General features: G+C 38.6%; 1 protein-coding gene across 4 annotated transcripts in view; it reads left to right on the plus strand.

Moving 5' to 3' along the window:
* Positions 1 to 21,254, plus strand: part of BRAF (B-Raf proto-oncogene, serine/threonine kinase) — a 144,693-nt gene that overhangs the window by 54,890 nt on the left and 68,549 nt on the right. For 3 of the 4 annotated variants that reach the window (XM_064289637.1, XM_064289634.1, XM_064289635.1), the window contains exons 2-3: positions 2,439 to 2,540; positions 11,496 to 11,759. In XM_064289637.1, coding sequence (XP_064145707.1) covers positions 2,439 to 2,540; positions 11,496 to 11,759 — 366 coding nt within the window. Of the gene's footprint in view, positions 1 to 2,438; positions 2,541 to 11,495; positions 11,760 to 17,293; positions 17,414 to 21,254 lie in introns of those variants that run through there. The other variant, XM_064289636.1, reaches the window with a different exon arrangement.

Below are 21,254 nucleotides of genomic sequence, written 5' to 3' on the forward strand. Positions count from 1 at the left end.
CAACAGGAACGAGGTATTAATTACCCACATAGAGATGTTGAATAAACAAAAAATCAAACCTGTTGCTATTGATTCGATTCCGTCTCATAGTGATCCTATAGGACAGAGTAGCACTGCCCTGTAGGGTTTCCAAGGAGCAGCTGGTGGGTTTGAACTGGTGACCTTTTGGTGAGCAGCCGTAGCTCTTAACCACTGAGCCACCAGGGTTCCCAGATGTTGAATAGGCAGTTGGAAAAAAAGAATCTGGAGCTGAGAGGAGAAGGCAGATCTGAATTAAAAAATTGGGGCTTCATCAGTCGTATAAAGCCACAAGATTGGATGAGATCACCTAGGGAGTGAGGGTGGCTACGGAAAAGCAGACATCTCACATTTTGGTGGGATATGAGAGATCATCAAAGGAGTCATAAAGGAGAAAATTGAAATATTTAATTGTAGAAAAACCGAGAGCCTCTAAAATTGCTTCTCAAACTTTAATGTGCATACGAATCAGCATGGGATTTTGGTGTAAAGTGCAGATTCCGAAACACAGGTCTGGGATGTGGGGCCTGCATTTTCTACCAAGCTTCCAGAGGTACTGGTGCTCCTGGTCTGTACACAACAAAAGAAACAAAGTGAACAAGTGAAAGGCTGTAACATTTGTAGGAGAACGAGGGCTAATATCCAGAATATGGAAAGAGTTGTATAAATCAATGAGAAAAAACAAGCAACTCAGTAGAATAAAAGGGGGAAAGAATTTTCAAAAAAGAAACTCAAGTGGCCAATAAACATGAAAAATGCTTATTAACCTGTTGGGAAATCAAGTTAAAACAACAAGATCACCTTTCTCCCTTCAAATTGACAAAAGTTTAGAAGTTTCATAATACCCAGTGTTGATGAGATTGTGGAGAAAAGGACGCTCTGTCAAACCAGTCAGATCAATTGGACTCATTTTTCATCAAAGAAAAAAGTACGACTTCATATTTACCTTCAAATACACGTTAACATGTACTTCTACAACAACCACCAGACTTCTGAATTCCAGGCTGTCTGGGTAAGGATTGGAGCCTGGCCAAGAATTTATTGATAAAATAAGTTCCTGCCCTCAAATTTTGTTTTTCTTAAGGGAATTCCTCTCTTCTCTTAATTTTCTATTTGTTAGGTACCTTGGAGCTTATATGTTTCAGAACAATGTACCTTAGTAGGATTTGAGATGGGTAAGAACTTTGCTTTTTTTATTTTTATTTTTTTAGATAATATGGATGTCTTAGTCATCTAGTGCCATAACAGAAATACCACAAGTGAATTGTTTCAAGAGACAGAAGCTTATTCTCTCACGGTCTAGTAGGCTACAAGTCCAAATTCAGGGCATCAGCTCCAGGAGAAGGCTTTCTCTCTCTGTCGGCTCTGGAGGAAGGTCCTTGTCATCAGTCTTCCCCTGGACTAGGAGCTTCTCCTCACAGTAACCCAGGGTCCAAAGGACATGCTCTGCTCCCGGTGCTGTTTTCTGGGTGGTGTGCAGTCCGCTTGTCTCTCTGCTCGCTTCTCTCTTTTATATCTCAAAAGAGATTGGCTCAAGACACAATCCAATCTTGTAGACTTAGTTCTGCCTCATTTACATAACTGCCGCCAGTCCCATCTCATCAACATCATAGAGATAGGATTTACAACAGGTAGGAAAATCAAATCAGATGACAAAATGGTAGACGGTCACACAATACAGGGAATCATGGCCTAGCCAATTGACAGACATTTTGGGGGACATGATTCAATCCATGACAATGGGGAATGGTGATTTTGAAAGGGGAGGTAAGAAGAGAGAACTAGTTCTCAAGCAGATCAGTTAGGAAGAGTGAAGACCTAGAACTTGATTCTTTTAAAATTATCCATGCCCACCTCATCCCTGGTCACCACTGCACTTTGAAGACCATTGAAATGAACAGTGCAGATCCATATGAATTCTTACGTGACCACTAAAAAGAAATTAATGTGTGTATATATTATGTATAATATAAATGGAAAGAATACTAAGGCATAGTCAGTGAAAAAAAAGCAGGTGTTAAATGTTTTATATGTATATGAAGTATTTATGTGTACTCGTGTATTTTACATATGGACGTATTTATGCTTTTTACATGAGTAAAAAAGGAGAAGCGAATGGATGCACACCCCACCATAAGCAGCAGTGGACCTGGGAAGGTGGAGGTTAATTTTGAATACTCGTGTATTACTTGGACCCTTACTAATTGAGAATCTGTTGTATCCTGCTAGTGTAGACAAAGACCTGAAAGGTGTTCTAACAATTGCAGGGAAGACCACTGTAGTAGCAGGGGATCTCGCGGTCTCTACACGCTAAACGTCAAAACGTGCGCGGTTACTGTGGTGTAGTTGTCTACATTAAAGCGTTTCTAATTCACATCCTACGTGATTTTATTTAAATTCTTTTTTAAACTCTTTCCTAGGTGTGGAACATCAAGCAGATGATCCAGTTGACACAGGAGCACATAGAGGCCCTGCTGGACAAGTTTGGGGGGGAGCACAACCCACCATCAATCTATCTGGAGGTGAGCTTCTGAGGGCCATGTCAGTGGTAATTTTGAAAACAAAAAAAAAGTGAATTTATTAACAGCATTTGTACTGAGAATTTTGGTTATCCTGATTATCTTATGGCTGGGATTAGAAATAGACAAGGGAAGAGAGAATTACCTTTGCCATTATTATACTTCTTAATATTATTTTGTTTCACTTGTCAAAATAACATGTATTACTTTTGTCATTTGGAAAATGTCAAATAAAGAGGGAAGTCTTTATATAAACTTCAAAATGTTACTCTGAATTAAAAAAAAAAAAAATTTTAGAACAGAGAGAAAGCATGTTTTGGAGGTCAGCAAACTAGTTACCATATTGAAAACGGGATTTGTAAAGCCTCTTTTTTTCCAGAATGAGCTCCCCTCCCCCAAATTGGTTTCTGCTTCCTTATAGGTAAAATTTGCAATCTTTAAATAGCCCAGCATTGCTTAGCTTTACTGTTTAATAGTGCTTTGAGGACTGTATCAAGCCCTGAGCATGATTGTAAATTTATAGGGTTAGTCATTGTTCTTAATCCTGTTACGTAGTTACTGTTGTAATCACAAGAGAAACTTCCTTGGCATGAGTTTCCTTATGTAAGTCACTCGGGGCTGCACCACTCACGAGCTGTTACAGAATCCAGGCAGTCGGGCTCACAGTCCCCACGACTCCGCACTCCACTCCACCACTTTTCTCTGTGAAAGCTGGTGCCGGTGTAACCATGGGTCGAACAAGGAGATCGCTCTCCGTTCATGGGATCACGTGACCGTTTGTGAGCAATTTGTAGGCAGAGATTGACATACTCCTACATTTCTAAATTACTAACCTTGTTACTCCTTAAAGGGCAGGTTAAATCCTCAGTATTTCTTGAGAACATAGGTTTGTGTTTCTGATGTAAACTTGGAAATAACAGCTAATGAACGGTTCTGTTCTTTCTCCTCTCCTTCATACGGATTACCCCAGATCCCACTGCCAGTTAATATCGTTGCTGGGACTGGAATTCGCATCTGTGAGCACTAGGGAGAGTACTTTGTAATGTCCCAGGACATCTTTTATTTATGTGTTTCAGGAGAGCAAGCAGAGGAGTCATTCAGAGACAAATACTTCTAGTGAAAATAGTAATTCTTTGTTAATCAGAATTAGACAATATAACCAGCCATTTTTCTGCCAACGTTTTCTGAGTCTTGGGAGACTTCCCTATCCTCAGAAGTAAGACACTTGATTTAGCAGCCATGTCTCACTCTAGCAGTGATTCAGTGCCCTCCACACACAAGACTTCAGGCCTTGTGCTGTCTGAAGGCTGAGGGGCATTAAAAGCAGCAACTTTCAAATAGCAACAACAAACCTCTGAGCTGATTCTGTACCTGGCACAGTATTAAATGCATTTATTATTTAATTGTGGCAGTTACCTCAGAGCTAGACACAGGTACTAGGTGTTTCTGTTATCCCTGCTTTACTGGTGAAGAAAGAGAGGTTGAGTAACTTGCTGAAGGCTGCACAGCTAATAAGGGGGAAAATGCATATATCTAACTCAGAAGTCTGCGCTCTTGATCACTGCTGTTACGCCTTTATCCTGCCATTGCTTCTCTCCACTGCACTCCCAAACAGCTCTTCTCATTCAGGCTAAATCTAATTCCTTCAGCCATTCTTGGTGACATGATTTGTAGACCTTTTATTAGATATGTTTGGTCAGTTCCTTTTCAAAATGAGACATCCAGAATTGAACCAACTGTATGAAAAAGTCATACTTGGACAGTACACAGCAGTCCATACCTCATAGGTTTCAGGATTAGCACATGGTGAAGCAGGAGACGCTGTAGAGGGTAGTGCAGTGTAGTGGTTAAGCTGAACTGTGGAGGCACACAGACCCTGCCCTTGGATCCCAACTCTGCCTTGGTTTCCACAGACAGGCCACCTAACCTTCCTGTACCTCAGCTCGTTGGTAAAATGATATCACACACGTGGTCCTTAAAGGATGAATTGAATTTATATTTATGAAATAGCATAGTTCCTGATGCACAGTAAGTGTTCATAAATCATTCATCCATTCATTCAACAGATATTTATTGAGAGCCTGCTGACAGTGGCACTATTCTAGGCCCTGGGGATATAACAATAAACAAATCAGACAAAGGTCTCTGCCTTCAAGCAGCTTCTGTTCTGGCCGGGGTTCGGGGGTAGACGAGAATGACAGACATTAAACATATAAAAGAGTTAAAACATTGCACTTACCACCATTTGAAGTACTATGAAGCAGAGCCTGGCTGGAGATTACAGGACTCTTCCCCAGGGGAAACAGACTAGCCCAAGAGAAAAGACCTCTCTAGCCACAGCTAGCTGCAGGCCCTTGGGTGAAAAGCCAGGTCCCTGCCGATGAGCTTCTTAGACCCACCGTTCTGTGGGCATTCGAGAGTCCTGAACTCGCATGTATGAATGGTCGGCTAAAGATAACCAGGTATTTGAGGAAAGCTTTTAATAAGGAAGACAAAAGCAGAGCTAGTCCAAAGGAACTCAAAGAGTGAAGAGCACAGAAGAAAACTTGAAAATAACTATAATTAACACTGAAGATAAAAGAAAATATAGCACTCGCTCTTGTCTCATGTTTGTACTGAAAAGGCAAAACGCAACAAGAGAACAAGAAAGAGCTCTTGGAAGTTAAAAATACTGTAGGTGGAATTTAAAATATATATAGGTATATGTATACACATACATGTGTGTACATATGTATGTACGTGTGTGATGAATAAATAAACATAAATGTTGGAAGATAAAGTTGAGGAAATCTTCCAGAAAGCAGGATAAAAACAGTTGGAAAATACTAAAGATGAGAAAAATTAGAGGGTAAATCCAGAATTTCTGTAAAAATTACAGTTGCTTTTGACTATAAGAAGTAGAAACATGCAATAACAAGTTGCAAGAACAAATGAAGCGCTGGTGGCACAGTGGTTAAGAGCTCGGCTGCTAACCAAATGGTCAGCCGTTCAAATCCGTCAGCTGCTTCTTGGAAGTGCTGTGGGGCAGTTCTGCTCTGTCCTATAGGGTCGCTGTGAGTTGGAATCGACTCTACAGCAGCAGGTTCACATAACAAGAAGCATGGAGGTCCGTTATTCCAAGGCTGGCTCTACCGCTCAAAGCTGTCAGACACTGGGCAGGTCTTGACCTCTCCGTGCTTGAGTCTTTTCCTTACAGCAAGACAGAGAAATCACTTCTGTCACCATCAGAAATCTTCTCCTTTTTCTTTTTCTCACTATTTTAGTAGAAAACTCGCTTTTAAGTTGCTCTAGGTTTTCTCCTACCGACAGATGAATAATAATGAATATTCTGTTGATTCCCTTGATAGTAATTATGATGAAACAGGCTGTAGTACTCTAAATAAGGAATTTTAAATTTGCCTCCTCAAACTTTGGTTCCTTTTTTTTTTCTATCATTATCCAGAAGAAGAAAATACCAGTTTGCTCTGAAAAGCCATTCCCCAGAGATTCTTAATTTTCTCTGTTTTTCTGTATTCATTCATCCAACATGTAGTTGAATGCCTTCTGTGTGAAGGATACAATGCTAGATCCTTTTCTAGGAAATTCTTCCTTTTGGACCTGATATGCTGGAGCCCAGATGGGAAGGGATAGTGCTTTATGGTTATATGCCTAGGAACGGAACTGCTGGGTTGTATAATAACTATATATATTGCATTGGGCAAATCTGCTGCAAAAATCTCTTTAAAGTGTTAAAAATCAAAGATGTCACTTTAAGGACCAAGGTGCACCTGACCCAAGCCGTGGTGTTTTCATTCGCCTCATACGCATGTGTGAAAGCTAGACGATGAATAAGGAAGACTGAAGAAGAATCGATGCCTTTGAATTGTGGTGTTGGTAAAGAATATTGAATATATGATGAACTGCCAGAAGAACAAACAAATCTGTCTTGGAAAAAGTACAGCCAGAATGCTCACTGGGGAGACTTCATCTTACATACTTTGGACATCAGAAGGGACCAGTCCCTGGAGAAGGACATCAGCCTTGGCAGAGTAGAAGGTCAGCAAAAAAGAGGGAGACCTTCAACAAGATGGACTGACACAGTGGCTGCAACAGTGGGCTGAAGTATAGCTGCCATTGTGAGGATGGCGCAGGACCGGGCAGTGTTTCATTCTGTTGTACATAGGGTCACTGTGAGTCAGAACCACCTCAACGGGCACCTAACGACAACAGCATAGTAACTTTATGTTTCAGCTGTTTGAGGAACTGCCAGACTTTTTAAAGTGACTGTACCGTTTTACATTCTCACCAGCAGTGTGTGAGGGTTTCAGTTTCTCTGTATCCTTCTTAATAATTGTTACTGTCTTTGTGATGATAGCCATCCTAGTAGATGTGAAGTGGTATCTCGTTGTGCTTTTGGTTTGCATTTTCCTAATGATTAATGATGTCGAGCATCTTTTCTATGTACATATTAGCCATCTGTATATCTTTGGAGAAATGTCTATTCAAATCCTTTGCCCTTTTTTTAATTAAGATATTTGCACTTTTTTTTTTTTTTACCATTTTTATTATTTTTTCTTTTTATATATAATTTTTATTGTATTTTTAGTGAGAATGTACACAGCAGAATAGGCTCCCAGTCAACAATTTGTACACATATTGTTCAGTGATGCTGGTTACCATCTTTGTATTGTGTAAACATTGTCATTCCATTTGCTTCGTTCCCATTAACCTAGTCTCACCATCCGCCCCCCGCCCCCCCCGCCGCCAGAAAGCCCCCAACCTTCTCATCTATGCTTTAAAGTAATTGTCAACCATTTGGCCTCGTATAGATGATTTATTGAAAAGAGTACAGTACTCAAGGGTGATATTCTTTACTTTATGAGCTAACCTGCTATTTAGTGAAAAGATGACTTCAGAAGATAGTTTTGGTTCAGGATTTAAAGTGTGCTGTTTGTCTTTTTATTACTGAGTTGTTACAGTTGTTTGTATATTCTGGATACTAGACCCTTATGGGATATATGATTTGCAGATATGTCCTTCTATTCTGTGAGTTGTCTTTTTCAATTTTTTGATAGTGTCCTTTGAAGCACAAAAATTTTAATTTGATGAAGTCCAGTTTGTCTAGTTTTTCACTGATTACTTGTGCTTTTAGTGTCATATCTAAGAAACCACTGCCAAATCCAAGGACTCAAAGATTTATTCCTGTGTTTTCTTCAAAAAGTTGTATAGCTTTAACTCTTACTTTTAGGTATATGATCCATTTTGAGTTAATTTTTCTATGTGGTGTTGGGTAGGAGGAGTCCAGCTTCATTTTCTTCCATGTGGATATCCAGTTACTGCAGCACCATTTGTTAAAAAGACTTTCTTTCTCCCATTAAATTATCTTGGCACCATTGTTGAAAATCAGTTGACCGTAACTGGAAGGGTTTATTTCCGGACCCTTAATTCTGCTTCACTGTTCTGTATGTCTGTCCTTAGCCAGTACCACTGTCTTGATTACTGGAGCTTCAAACTCAAAAATAAGGACGTTGTGACCTGTATCCTCAACCAGTTTATAGTATGAGTCATGTCAAGAGCTCAGCTAAGTAATAGCAGTAGTAATCACAATAAGAATTACTGGTACTACTTCTATCACTACTCCTACTACCTACTACTACTAATAAAAGTATTTATTGGGCTTTTGCTATGTGCTAGGCTCCGAAATAATTGTCCTACTTAATCCTTGTGAAATTATTTCCCAGATGGTAAAGTTGAGCCATATAAAGAAAAGTGTGATGCATGCTGTGAAGGAGGTGAAGGTAAAGGGTACCTCTTTGATCTTAACAAGCAGAGATTAGAATTAAACTGAAAAATAGCAAGATTTGGACAAGAAGGGATGAGGTTTTGGAAAATTGCCTCCTGAAGAAGTGGTATCTGGTATCTGCACCATCTTGAAGGGTCAAAGGAATTTTGTTGGTGGTGGTGGTGTGCATACATGTAGGAGTGACTTGCTTACATTCATTTGGTACAAAAACAGAGGAAGAGGGAAAGTTGGAAGATAAAAGAGAAAATAGGGATAATGATGGGCCCAAGCCACCATAGAAGAGGCCTCAATACCTGGTGCTAGAGTGGAAAAGGGATGGGAAAGGATATGAGGAACTCGTTAGGTAAAGAAGTAGAGAAATCTTTTGTTTGATGACTTTGATCCTCAGAATAAATTTGAGGGGAATATTATTTTCAGAGTGAATTAAAGGTTGTTGGGAGATGAAGTTAGGAGCCAGAGAAGAGAAGAACAGGTTTGGAATAAGTATTGTGAAGAATATGAAATGATGCTAAAAGTCAGTTAAACAGGCAGTAAAGTGAAGATCTAGGTAAGGCTAAGTTTCGTGAATTGGCAATGGCACCAATTGACCTCCTTTTATTATTTTTTTCCCAGCAATGTGTGGTAACCCGAGAGAAAGAATGGAATAAAGGTTTACCCCAAATGGGGATTTGGGAATGTAGTTGGTAAAAGAACAAGTATTAGCCAGGGAGTCTAAGATGCTTCCAGTGGCACTGTTGAGATGGTGAGCCACAGAGTAGGGGTAGAAAGACAGCAAAGGCTCATGTACGAGAAGCTGGTTGAGGGGTTAACGCTGACCATGAGCAGATTACTGTGGGAGTGAGATGGAAATTTAAGAAGGTGGGATAGGTGTGTGAGTGCAGGGATGTGGGAGGTTCCAAATTGCAGTCTGATCTCTTGAAACTTTTTGCAAAGAAGAGAGAGGTAGCTGTCTCTGGGTCCTAAAGGTAGAGATGCAAGGTTTCGAGAACTATGAGGCAGGAGGAATGAAGGTGCCATCAGTACCCACATTAAGGGCAGCACGGATACTGGGCCAAGCCAGGTGCAAACCAGGTAGGCAAGTGCCTCGGTAGATCACATTCCTGAGGATGAGGAGAAGTGGAGGAAGCAGGGGTTTTTGTATTTAACTAAAGGAAGTGCTATTTATTGATAAAAGTGGTGAAATAATATTTTGTAATCCATAATTGAGGGAACCATATATTTTCAAAACTTAAGCCTAACATTTTGATAAGGAAATGATATTTGGAAAATGTGTTGTGTTCATTCATGACTTTTCCCGGGGCTAACTTTGTATAGAAAGTGGACTTTGCTGGATGACAGTAAGTCAGTAAGGTTTGATCTACCCAAGAAGGAGCCTTCACGTGCTAGGCTGCATGTATGTAATCTCCAAGGGGTAGAAATTGTGTTGGTCTGATTTATTTTTGTGCTCTGAGCCCCAAACAGTGCCAGGCATATTTATACTCCGTACATATTTACTGAGTGATTGAAGGCTAAGTAAATGGATCTGGTTGAAAAAAGTACCCTTAATTAACCCTTGTAATGAAAAGCTAAATAGAAATACATCTGAGGAAATTTTGACCTGATTGGTTTATAAAGCCCAGATCTACTATGAGACATTCCTGGGTCAGGCAGGGCAACCAGTAGATTGTAAAGAAAGAGAGGCCATTTTGATGTGATCTAGCTCAATAGCTGATTTTACTCTTTCCCTTTCTTCCCCACCCCCCACCCCCCCACAATCATGTGGTGAGACCTAGCCGAGCAGGGCCTAGGGCCATTATGAACGTGGGATTTCCCTTTCAGGCTTCTGTGCCTTTGATGTTCTCTCTTCCAAGAGAATGGAGTTGACTTCAGAGCATGGTATGCTCACTTGCTACAATCTGGCCCCTTTCCCTCTTTCCAGCCTTAGTATTTATTATGTACCTGTTCTTCACTTAAATTCCATGGGCATTTATTGATTTTCCTGCTGCACATGAGATCCAGCTATACCAGTCTGTAGTTGTTCCTCCGTGTATTGAATTTTCCCTCCTTCTTCACTTTGCCACAGAATTTCTCGTGCACACAGGGCTCTTCTCCCCACAACCTCCATTTTCTAAATGCCAGCCTTCAAGGGCTCCCTCCTCTTTCATCCTCACCTTGCATCAAGAAGGTTCTTTGTTTATTGCTCCTGTTTAGCGCTTACACAATAAAAATACATCCATCTGATTCTGCACAGCCCGATAACAAGCTCCTTTCCCCCCTATTTCTCCTTCGCAGCCTTTCATAAATGTTTGTAGTATTGAATTTATTTGGGGTGGTGGGGAGAAATAGTGGACCATGGACATGTATGGTCCAGTTCATCCCATCTCTTTATTTCCATATCACTCTGTTCAGGATTCTTCTTACTTTTAGAATTTGATATATGGGCATTTAACTCCATGGCCTCAGTGAGATAACTTCTGGAATGATACTCTGGTAGATAATGGCCCCAGAATTTCTTGACTACAAGGTGTGAGCCACTTTTCAAATAAAATTGTATTCTCTAAGCAGTATTTGAAGGGCAGGAGGTCATCAGAGACCCACAGTGAGAAGAATGAAGTGTTTTCACTGACAGCTATTTCAGAATTAGGATGGCAGTGACACATCTTCCAAGCCCAGTTAAGGAGATTTTGGTGGTAATGGTGAGATCTGGACTGTGCACCTGGGTCTTGTTTTTTGACAGATTTCACTCAGACATCCCAGCCCTTGGTCAGATTCTCCTTTTTCTAGTACTCATCTTTAAGTGTGTGGTGTTTATATGCGTGGTATGGAACTTATATGCTTACATCTTTTCCATAATAAAATAAAATTTTAATGGGGGGCCACTTATCTTTGATGTAGTTTAGTATTTTATCTACTTTAGGCACGTGGTTTGGGAGGTAAATTGTAATTTGAGTATATGTACATCTGTATGTATGTCAGCTTTTCAATGTCATGTGGTATTTTGTAACAAAAGATTTATTGATTTAAAGGTAAAAGTATTCCTATATATAGATATCTCCTGCACTTATTTTGTACTTGTAAATTGAAACTCTATTAGCTGGATTATAAAGAGGTTATAATCAAATCTTGAAATTTCATATTTCTTTTTGCTACTGTCAGAACAGAGTCCAGATTCAGTGTAAGTCTGCTTTATTTTGTAGGCCTATGAAGAATACACCAGCAAGCTAGATGCCCTCCAACAAAGAGAACAGCAGCTATTGGAATCCCTGGGGAACGGAACTGATTTTTCTGTTTCTAGCTCTGCATCAACGGACACCGTTACATCTTCTTCCTCCTCTAGCCTTTCAGTGCTACCTTCATCTCTTTCAGTTTTTCAAAATCCCACAGATGTGTCACGGACCAACCCCAAGTCACCACAAAAACCTATCGTTAGAGTCTTCCTGCCCAACAAACAGAGAACAGTGGTGAGTCAACTTTTAACATCATCATTTTGCTGTTTTCCTTTTTTTTAATGAACAGTCTTTGAAAATGAGATATGTTATCACTTATACTCAGAAATTATACAAATAGAAGCATTCATTGCAAACAAGAATGAAAAAGACATAGTTATTTAGTGCCTGTGTTCCTGGAACACACTTATCGTCAGATTTGACATTTGAACCTATCTGCCAAACTTGAACCATACTCAAGTCTAAATACTAGTTCAGAATCAGTTTCAAGACTTGAGCTTGCTTATTGTCTCTTGTGTGCCAGGTAAGATTCATTCTTTAGCCTTAAGAAATCCCTGTGCTGATTTATTATCAGATGTTGAACTTTGTGTGTGCTTGGTATTTATTTCCTCTGTCTCCATAACTTTTGGTTGTTGATCGTTAATTCCACCATTAGAAGAGAATACTGTGGAGAGTCTGTAATCCCCAGGTACAATAAGCATTATCAGTTGATTTAATAAATCATGTATCAGTATACATCATTACTTTTTAAATGTATACAGTTGCTTTTGATATAAAAAAAAATTCATTTACAAATACAACTGAAGTCAAAGTAGTTTTTAACTTTTTTTTTTCTCAGACTACAGAAATTAAAAGTATAAGCCTGTCATTCAGGGTTCCAAAAATTCTTTTTTGCCTTAAAAATAAAATTTATTATAAAGGCGTCATACTCCCAAAATTTAAGAATTACTACATTAGAGATTAGACTGGAAAATTAATGAAGTTGCCAACCATGAGCCTGTAGCTTTGATGTTACTTAGGAAATCTGGGTTAAGTAGGTGTTTATTATCAGAGATACATTTATCGATACTCTTCTGCCCTTTTCTTCCATGAACAGTCAAGAGTTGGTTGTAATAAAATGAACTCGATTATCTATGATGCGGAATAATAGGGAGTTATTAAAGTTATTAATACATTTATTTAAAAAATTCAGTTTTCCCTCTTTCTTGAGTAGAATGAAATGAAAATTATTTTTCCCATTTTAAGATAGGGAATTACTACACAGTAAGTTTTCCAGATATTGCCCCAAACCAAACCCAGTGCCGTCGAGTCCATTCCGACTCATAGCAACCCCGTAAGGACAGAGTAGAACTGCCCCACAGAGTTTCCCAAGGAGCACCTGGTGGATTCGAACTGCCGACCTTTTGGTTAGCAGCCGTCGCACTTAACCACGACGCCACCAGAGTTTCTGATATTGCCCCAGAAAGGTTAATTGGAACTCAGATCTGAGAGGGATGAGGAAGAGCTATAGATGGCATTTCTTAGTTAGGACTTGGGAATTTTTTTTTTTTTTAATAATTTTTATTGTGCTTTAAGTGAAAGTTTACAAATCAAGTCAGTCTCTCACACAAAAACCTATATACACCTTGCTACACATTCCCAGTTACTCTCCCCCTAATGAGACAGCCCACTCTCTCCCTCCACTCTCTCTTTTCGTGTCCATTTTGCCAGCTTCCAATCCCCTCCACCCTCTCATCTCCCTCCAGGCAGGAGATGCCAACATAGTCTCAAGAAGGACTTGGGAAATTTTAAATACAGATTGAATATCAGCTATTATTATAGAATTGTTCATTTTCCTGAGCGTGATAATGTTAATATGATTATTTAGGAGAATGTCCTAGCTCTTAGGAAATACATGCTTAACTGTTTGGGGGGTAAAGTGTCATGATGCATGTGACTTTTTCTTTTTCCTCTTTTTTTTTAAGCTATAACTTACAGTAAAGTGCACACATCTACTAGCACTTGAGGGGGTTCTGCTGTGCTCTCTCCTATTTACTACCCACCCTCAAGAGTAGCTAGCATTCTGACTTCTGTCACAATAAATTAATTTGGAACTTACTTTCAAATGATATAACAGAAAACAAAATGGAGAGAGAAAGCAAGACAGGAAGTATAGAAGAATAATATGAATTTTAGAGTAAGTAGAGAATTTGGATGTTCATTGTACCATTTCTTCAAATTTTCTGTGTTTGAATTTCATAATAGAATTAGAAAATTCAGACAACATAGAGTGAAGGAAAAATAGAAAGTTCAGAGGAACAGTTGTCACTAGAAACAAAAATACTAATGAACCTACTGATAACTGATTGAGGCAGTAGCAAGATAACAATTTAAATAAAATCTCAAAAGGCCAAACTAGTTCCAATATAATACTGTTTATTTTTAAAACTCAACGGATGAAGTAAAAAGTAGATGAAACCCAACTGAAGGGAGAATTAATGAACTCTGGAAAGCAAGGAAAGAGAGATGTGGAAAATATAAGAGAAAGGCTAAGAGGCATGAAGAATGGGATGAGCAGGTTCATTGTATGCCTAGAAGGAGTTCCAGAGATAAGAGAAGAAAGGAGTAGAGGCAAAACTCTGAAGAATGATGGCTAGCGTTTGTGAAAGACATGGATCTAAAGATTCTGAAAGCACAAGCCTTCAGTTGCGTAAATTTGAAGTTTGAATCTACTCTTACTAGACATAATAAATCAAAGAAGATTGTTCTGAAAGCACTCAGGAAAAAAAAATTATCAAAAGAATTACAATTAAATTACAAAAAAATTTCTCTATAGCAGCTGCAGAAGCCAGAAGACAGTGGAACAATATACTCAAAGTGCTGAGAGATGCTTGTAAATCTCAGCTAAGCTCTTGAGTTTAGCTGGCTAGCTACACTATGAATGAAGGCAAAATAAAGACCTTTCCAGACAAGAAGTTTACTTTTCACAGGCTCTGGTTGAAGGAACTACTCAAAAAGGTTTACTCTAGGAAGAAAATTGAGCACAGATAGAAGGAATGAAAAGTTAAGAACTGAACCTAAAACTATAAAACTTGTAGAGGAAAACCTTTGTGACCTGGCATTCGGCAAAGATTTCTTAGATGTGACACAAAAGGCACAATCCATAATGAACAAATTGGTAAATTGGACTTCATCACAATTAAAAACTTCTGTTCTTGGAAAGACAATATTAAGGAAAGAAAAAGATAAGCCACAGACAGGGAGATAGTCTTTGCAAAGCACATACCTGATCAAGGACATGTATCCAGAAGATGCAAAGAACTCTCAAAACTCAGTAATAATTCAACTTTTTACAGGTATACAACTTATTGACAGCAATTAAAGTAAACGGCTGTGCAACCCTACCCTTAATCAGTGCTGTTTTGCCATCACCGTTGAATTGGCAAAAGTTGTGTGATAGATACGTTTACAACAATGCCAAAAAAAGAAAACAAGTAGCGGCTGAGGCTGCTTATGTATACTTTCATGGTGGGAGATTTCAACACACTCACTCCAGTAGTTGACAGATCAAGCAGACAGCATGGGTAGGATTGTGGAAGATTTAAACAGCACGTGTCAGTTTTGATATACTAGACTTATGTGTCCTGCGCCCACCGGTAAAATAATACATGTTCTTTTGAAGAACATACAGAACACTTAAAAATTTGACCATATTTTCAGCAACAAAGGGAATCTACACAAACACAGGCCTTTTTCTTTGGCCATAATGTAATTAAAGGAGAAATGAGTGGCAGTAATAGAAAACCACATTTTTGGAAATTTGAAGACACATATAAATAACTCATTCATCAGAGAAGAATTCTAATGGAAATTAGAAAATATTTAGAACTGCATAAATAACGAAAATACTACATAACACAACTTGTGGGGTACAGATAAAACAGTGCTTAAAGGAAATGTAGACCTGTAAAACTTAAGTATTACAAAACAAAAACTGAAAATCGGTGAGCTAAGCATCTTAAAAAGTTAGAAAAAGTACAAAAGCATCAACTAAAAGAATGTGAAAAGAGGAAAAAGAACTGAAATAGAAACCAAAATTACAGCAGTATCAGCAGAATAAATGATGACTGTTTGAAAAGACTTTAATCTAGCAAGAATGAAAGAGAAAGAGAAGGTGGAAATAACAGAAGAAAAGAGAAAGATACCATTGCTACTGTACAGTAGAGATTTTTAAAATTGAGTACAATGAACAGCTTTATATAGAAGGAAAAAATTAGGAAGCTTCGAGTCAGTTACTGACCGGAAGAATGCTTCCTAACTGAATCAGAAACAAGCTGAAAAGTTGAACACACCTGTGTCCGTTGAAGAAATAACCTATGCAAACTCGTGCCTAGTTTTACAGGCACAAATTCTGTAAAACATTTAAGGAACATAGAATTCTAGTCACATACAAACTTTACAGTTTTTAAGAAAAGTAAGAGAGAACAGTTCTTACCCTAGTTTATGGTGTTTGTATATCTTGGTTCTAAAACCAGACAAAGATTATTTGATGACAAAATTAAAGGTTAATTTCATTTGTGGACATATTTGCAGAAATCCTTAAGAAAATATTGGCAAACTGAATCCAGTACTGTAGATATGTTAAAAGAGTAGTAGTTATCCCAGGAATGTGGCAGTAATTTTTAGAAAATCAGTGCAGTTCTGATTAGCAGATAAAGGAGAAACACTATGAGCAACTCTAGATACAGTTAAAAAAAAGACATCGATTAACATGCAGCACTTTTTTGTGTGATTAGAAAAATCTCTCTGTAAACTTGGAATAAAAGAGAATCTCCTTAAATTTTGTAAAGGATACCTACAAAAGCTAACTGCCAAAAATAGCTACTTAATGGTATACTCTCATTAAAATTGAAAACAAGACAAAAATGCCTGCTACCACCACATTTGTTCAACGTGGTATTGAATATCCTAGCCAATGCAGAACAAGGCAAAGACATAAAAAGCAAAGATTAGAAAGGAAGAAACAAAACTGTTGTTATTTGCAAATGTTTTACCAACCTAATAAGATTTGAAGTACATTAGACCTGAGATCCCTTATCCATATATATTTTTCTTTATGTGTATTGTATGCCAATACGAAGTTAACCAAAAAAGTGTTACATTTACTCAGTTACCCTCTAAGGTGGCTTGTCCTGAGCCTACTTTCCTGAGCACACTATTCAAAAGGCAGATTTGTTCAGTTTCCTTTTTTTTTAACTTTTTTATTTAGCAAATTCAAAATATTTATATGGAAAAGTAAAACAAATAATGTATTAAATACTTGTGTTTGGTCGACTACAGTGGACAGATGTTAATTTTCTGTCATGTTTGCCCCATACCCTACAAACACAAGTGCACACAAATTTAGGTTCTGCTTATTGGTCCCATTCTCCCAGACACCCTTCGGATCCTGTCTCCTCCTTCCTGTGAAGCAGCCACTGTGATGAATTTGTGGTATATGCATTCCGTATTTTTATGCTTTCTCTACAGCTATGTGTATCCATAATAACAGCCAGTATTTTTGTTTTTTCATCTGTAAAGTAGTATGATAAACTGTATGTAATGTTCAGCATCTTGTCTTTTTTATTCAGAATTATAATTGTAAGGTATATGTATGTGTACGTTAACACGTACAAATCTAGTTCATTCAGTTTAATTGCTATCCCGTATTCCAACTTCTGAATATACCACAATTTATTATCCATTCCCCTGCTGATGGTCATTTTTTTTTTTTTTTTTTTACAAACAGTGCTGAAATGAACATCCTTACACAGGACGCTTTGTACTCATGTACACGAGTACAAACCCAGAAGTGGAATTCCTGGGGCATGGGTTATGCACATTTGGTTCAAAGGTTGAAAAGAACTCAGGTCTGGAAAGTGTCTAAAACTTCTGAATTAATTTTAGTGTCTGTGGGGTGGAAGCTCTGAGAAGTGCCTAACCCTTCAGTGTTCTATCTTTGAAAGAATGATTCTTTGGGCTTACTGTCGTCTGAGGTTTATAAACAAATGTCTGTTGATTGTATGTAAGATAAATGAAAGGGGACAGATAGGGTGATTTTGGATGCCTCAGAGTCATGCCCTAGTTATGTGGTAATGAAGCACAAAATGGAAGGACTAAGGAGAAACTATGTTCTTGTGTTCAATAGTTGAGGGGGAAAAACATGTAAATAACTAATAGCAGAAATTTTAACTCTCGCTAGTGCCAACATGTAGTTTTAACAGTGTAGGCTGAGACTAAAGGGACCTCATTAGAGTATATGATAGAACCCCAAGTAATACCCTCCTCCCCCTTTGTTTTTAGCAGCAGCAAAGCAGAAACCTAAGATCTATAAGCAATGAAAGGGGAAGATGCGTGCCATTTCTTTGTAGACGGGAGGAATAATGTTTTTTGCATATGGTTTACAATTTGGTTCTAACATCCTCTCCTTTGTGCCTCCTGGCGACTTTGTGAGGTAAAGTCCAGCAGAGAACAGGATTAGCTCATATTAGTACTGAAGTGACTGTTTAATTGTAATAAGATAGCCGTGGAGCCCAGGACACTCATGACTCCTAAGTTCTGTTGTTAACTTTCAGCAACAGCGAAAGGCCTTCTTTATCTGTTGCTAGGTAAGTGTTTTTTTCTCACTTGGAGTACTAATGAGGTAATTGATTAACTTTTGTTTTTTTAAATTAGGACCAGACTTAACCCATTTTCACAAATCCTGTGGCCACTGATTTTTTGCTAGTTAAATTCAACTTGAGCGGGACTCATACTTAATTCTAAAAATTGCTTTTATGTGTGTGTGTGGAATTGCTTTTACGTGTGTGTGTGAGAGAGAGAGAGAAGGAGCCTCCTCGTTTCACTTCAATAAGACCATGGTGTAAGCAGATCTCACCACGTTTTTCCCTGGAAATAGCGTCACGATCCGTGTGACAGCCCTGAACAAGGACATGCCATCAAGATAATGATCAGGAAGCTATAAATTTAAATTTATGCTCAAAACCCACATATCAGCATGAGTATTCTGTGCGTTTATTTATACTGAGAGGTCGCAGGAGTAATTACCTATCGTGAGCACTTAATAAAGTCTACACTGTAAAAAAATTTTAAACTGCCGAATTAATGTACCAGTTCAGATAATTAAACATAAAACAATTTTGATTGCCACCTGAATTTTCGAAGGACTTCTGCCAGGTTTCGAAAAGCTTTTTATTAAAGATTTTAAACATACATAAAATAAAAGTAGAGTACTATAAGCAACCATCGTGAACCGAGGATAAAAGATAATTTTGAATTCACTTTGAAAACTGATGTGCGACGGTTTGGACTGATGCATTTTGTTTTGGTCTAAGTTTCCCTTTGGCAAACATTCAGATGATTCCATTGACTGTAGCTCTTTTCTTTGTTCAAAAGTCGGTTGCTTGTTTTCTTATTTTTTTGAAAGAAAAATTCTTGCTGCTTTGACAGCCTCATCAAGGACATTTAATTTGGGTGTTTGGAGGAGTATTACAAACCTGGTTCTTTTGAATGCATCTTTTTAGTCTGTTCAACCTTAAAATATCAGACACCCCCTCCCCTTTTTTTCTTTTTGAATAGGTAGTGCTTTGATGTGGTACTGACTTCAAGAAATCTTGAAATCTTGCTCCTGTCCCTGCCCCATACATCCAGTCTCCCCTGCCCCTCGTAGATAGCTACGCATACAGAGTTTTTTCTCTTTTCTTTGCTGTGTCTGTGCTTTCCTTCCTTCCTCCGTATTTTCGGTGTTTGTTTAGGTACAAGCAAATACAAATATATATCCTCACTCCCCTGTGCTTTTTCATACAGAAGGCATTGTAGCGTATATGTTGTTCTGTTATTTGCTTTTAATGCTTATGTAAAGCATCCTGGAAATTTTCCGTTTCCACACGTGGAGAACGTACATGGTCTTTTTTATAGCTGCAATTCCGTTGTACAGATGCACTGTGGTCCGTTTAACCAGTCCCTAGATCTGTGGCCGCTCCGGTTACCTCCAGACTTCTGCTGTGCAGTCAGTGCTGTAGTGAGTGACATTGCACGTATGTCATTTGTATGTATTACAGGTGTATCTGTGAGGGAAATATCCAGAAGTAGGCTTACCCAGATCAAAGGGAGACGTGTATTTATAATTTTGATACATATTGTCAAATTTCCCTTCATAGGGCTTGCTTAGTTTTGCTCTGTTACCCCCTGACTCCACAGGAAAAAGACCTGGCGATCTACTTCCATTAAGATTACAGCCTAGAAACTCTGGGGCAGTTCTGCTCTGTCACATGGGGTCACTATGAGTCAGCATTGACTTGACAGCACCCAACAACAACCAACAATGTATGAAATGCCTGCTTACCCATAGCCTCATCAACAGAGTGTATCTTCAGACGTTGGGTTTTTTGCCCATCTGATGACTGAAAATATCTTGGCAAGTTTGAGTTTGCTTTTCTCTGAGTGAGGTTGAATACCTTTTCGTATGTTTGAAGGCCGTTTGTATTTCTACACTGTCTCTTATGACCTTTACCCATGTTTCTATCGGGTGGTTAGTCTTGATCGCAGTTTGTCAGATGCTCATTATGTATCGGGAAGATAATATGTCCAGTTTGCAGCTGTCTTTTGACTTTGCCTATAGTGTGTGTGTTTGTTTTGCCATATGAAAGGTTTTTTTTTGTTTGTTTTTAATGTAGTTGAATTTAATAATTTCCTTTTATGGCCTCCAGATTTTGTATCATCAGCGATGGCCTTTTTCCCTTGACGGTTTTGAAGAAGCTTGCCCATGTTTTCTTCTGGTGCTTTTATGGTTTGTCTCTTCCTTCCTTTCTTTTCCTCTCTTTCCTGTCTTCCTTTTCCACCCCTTCCTTCTTTCAGCATTTAAATCTATGATCTATTTGGAGTTTGCCCTGATGTACAGTATAAAGTGTGTATGAACTTTTTTTCTATATTGATTTTAGTTGTGCCAAAATCAGTTCTTAAGAAGTCCATCTTTCCCCTGTTTCAGATGCTGCCTTTACCATATCCTAATTTCATTTGTGTGTTAGGGCCTGTTGGGTCTCTCTGTCCCGTCCCATTGGGCTTTCCGTCTACTGCACAGACTATCCTGAAGGAGCAAATAGTGCAAAAATTCAGCCTACCACAGTGGAAAAGGAAGGACAGGGGAATGACTTTGCCTCGTTGATATTATTGAGTGGGAAATCAAATTCTTGCCTACTGATGAAATATACGGCAGAGGAGAATAGGGAGGTAGCCATATTTAAGAATTGCATTATTGGAGTGCAGGAAGGAAATGTCCAAAGAGGCAGAAGGGTGGGTAGCCCAGGTCATTGATGGCCTTGTATGCCTTATTATGAAATTTGAGCTTTATCCTGTAAATAATGGAAAATTTTAAGCAGCCTAGTGAAATAAAAGATTGTATTTTAGGAGGGGGTTCTAAGTCTTGAGCTCCTCAGCAGTCCACACATGGGTTTCTGAAACTCACATGCAGTCAGGAATGCCTTTAGATTTTTGTGTTAACACAGGATAGGAGAGATTGCATGGCATTTAAACTAAAGATTGGATCACCAATCAGGAAGTCTTTGCTTTTGTGTAGGCAGAAGATGAGTGGTAGAGGGAAGGAGAGAGCTTTCCCTTCAGTTCATTATTGCTGGAAGGTACCAGTCCAGTCTCTTTTGGAATGTTTCTAGTGGTGAGCCTACTCCCTCATGACAAACCTGTCCATTGCTGGAT

Source organism: Loxodonta africana, chromosome 8, assembly GCF_030014295.1.
Source record: "Loxodonta africana isolate mLoxAfr1 chromosome 8, mLoxAfr1.hap2, whole genome shotgun sequence".
NCBI classification, from domain to species: Eukaryota; Metazoa; Chordata; class Mammalia; order Proboscidea; family Elephantidae; genus Loxodonta; species Loxodonta africana.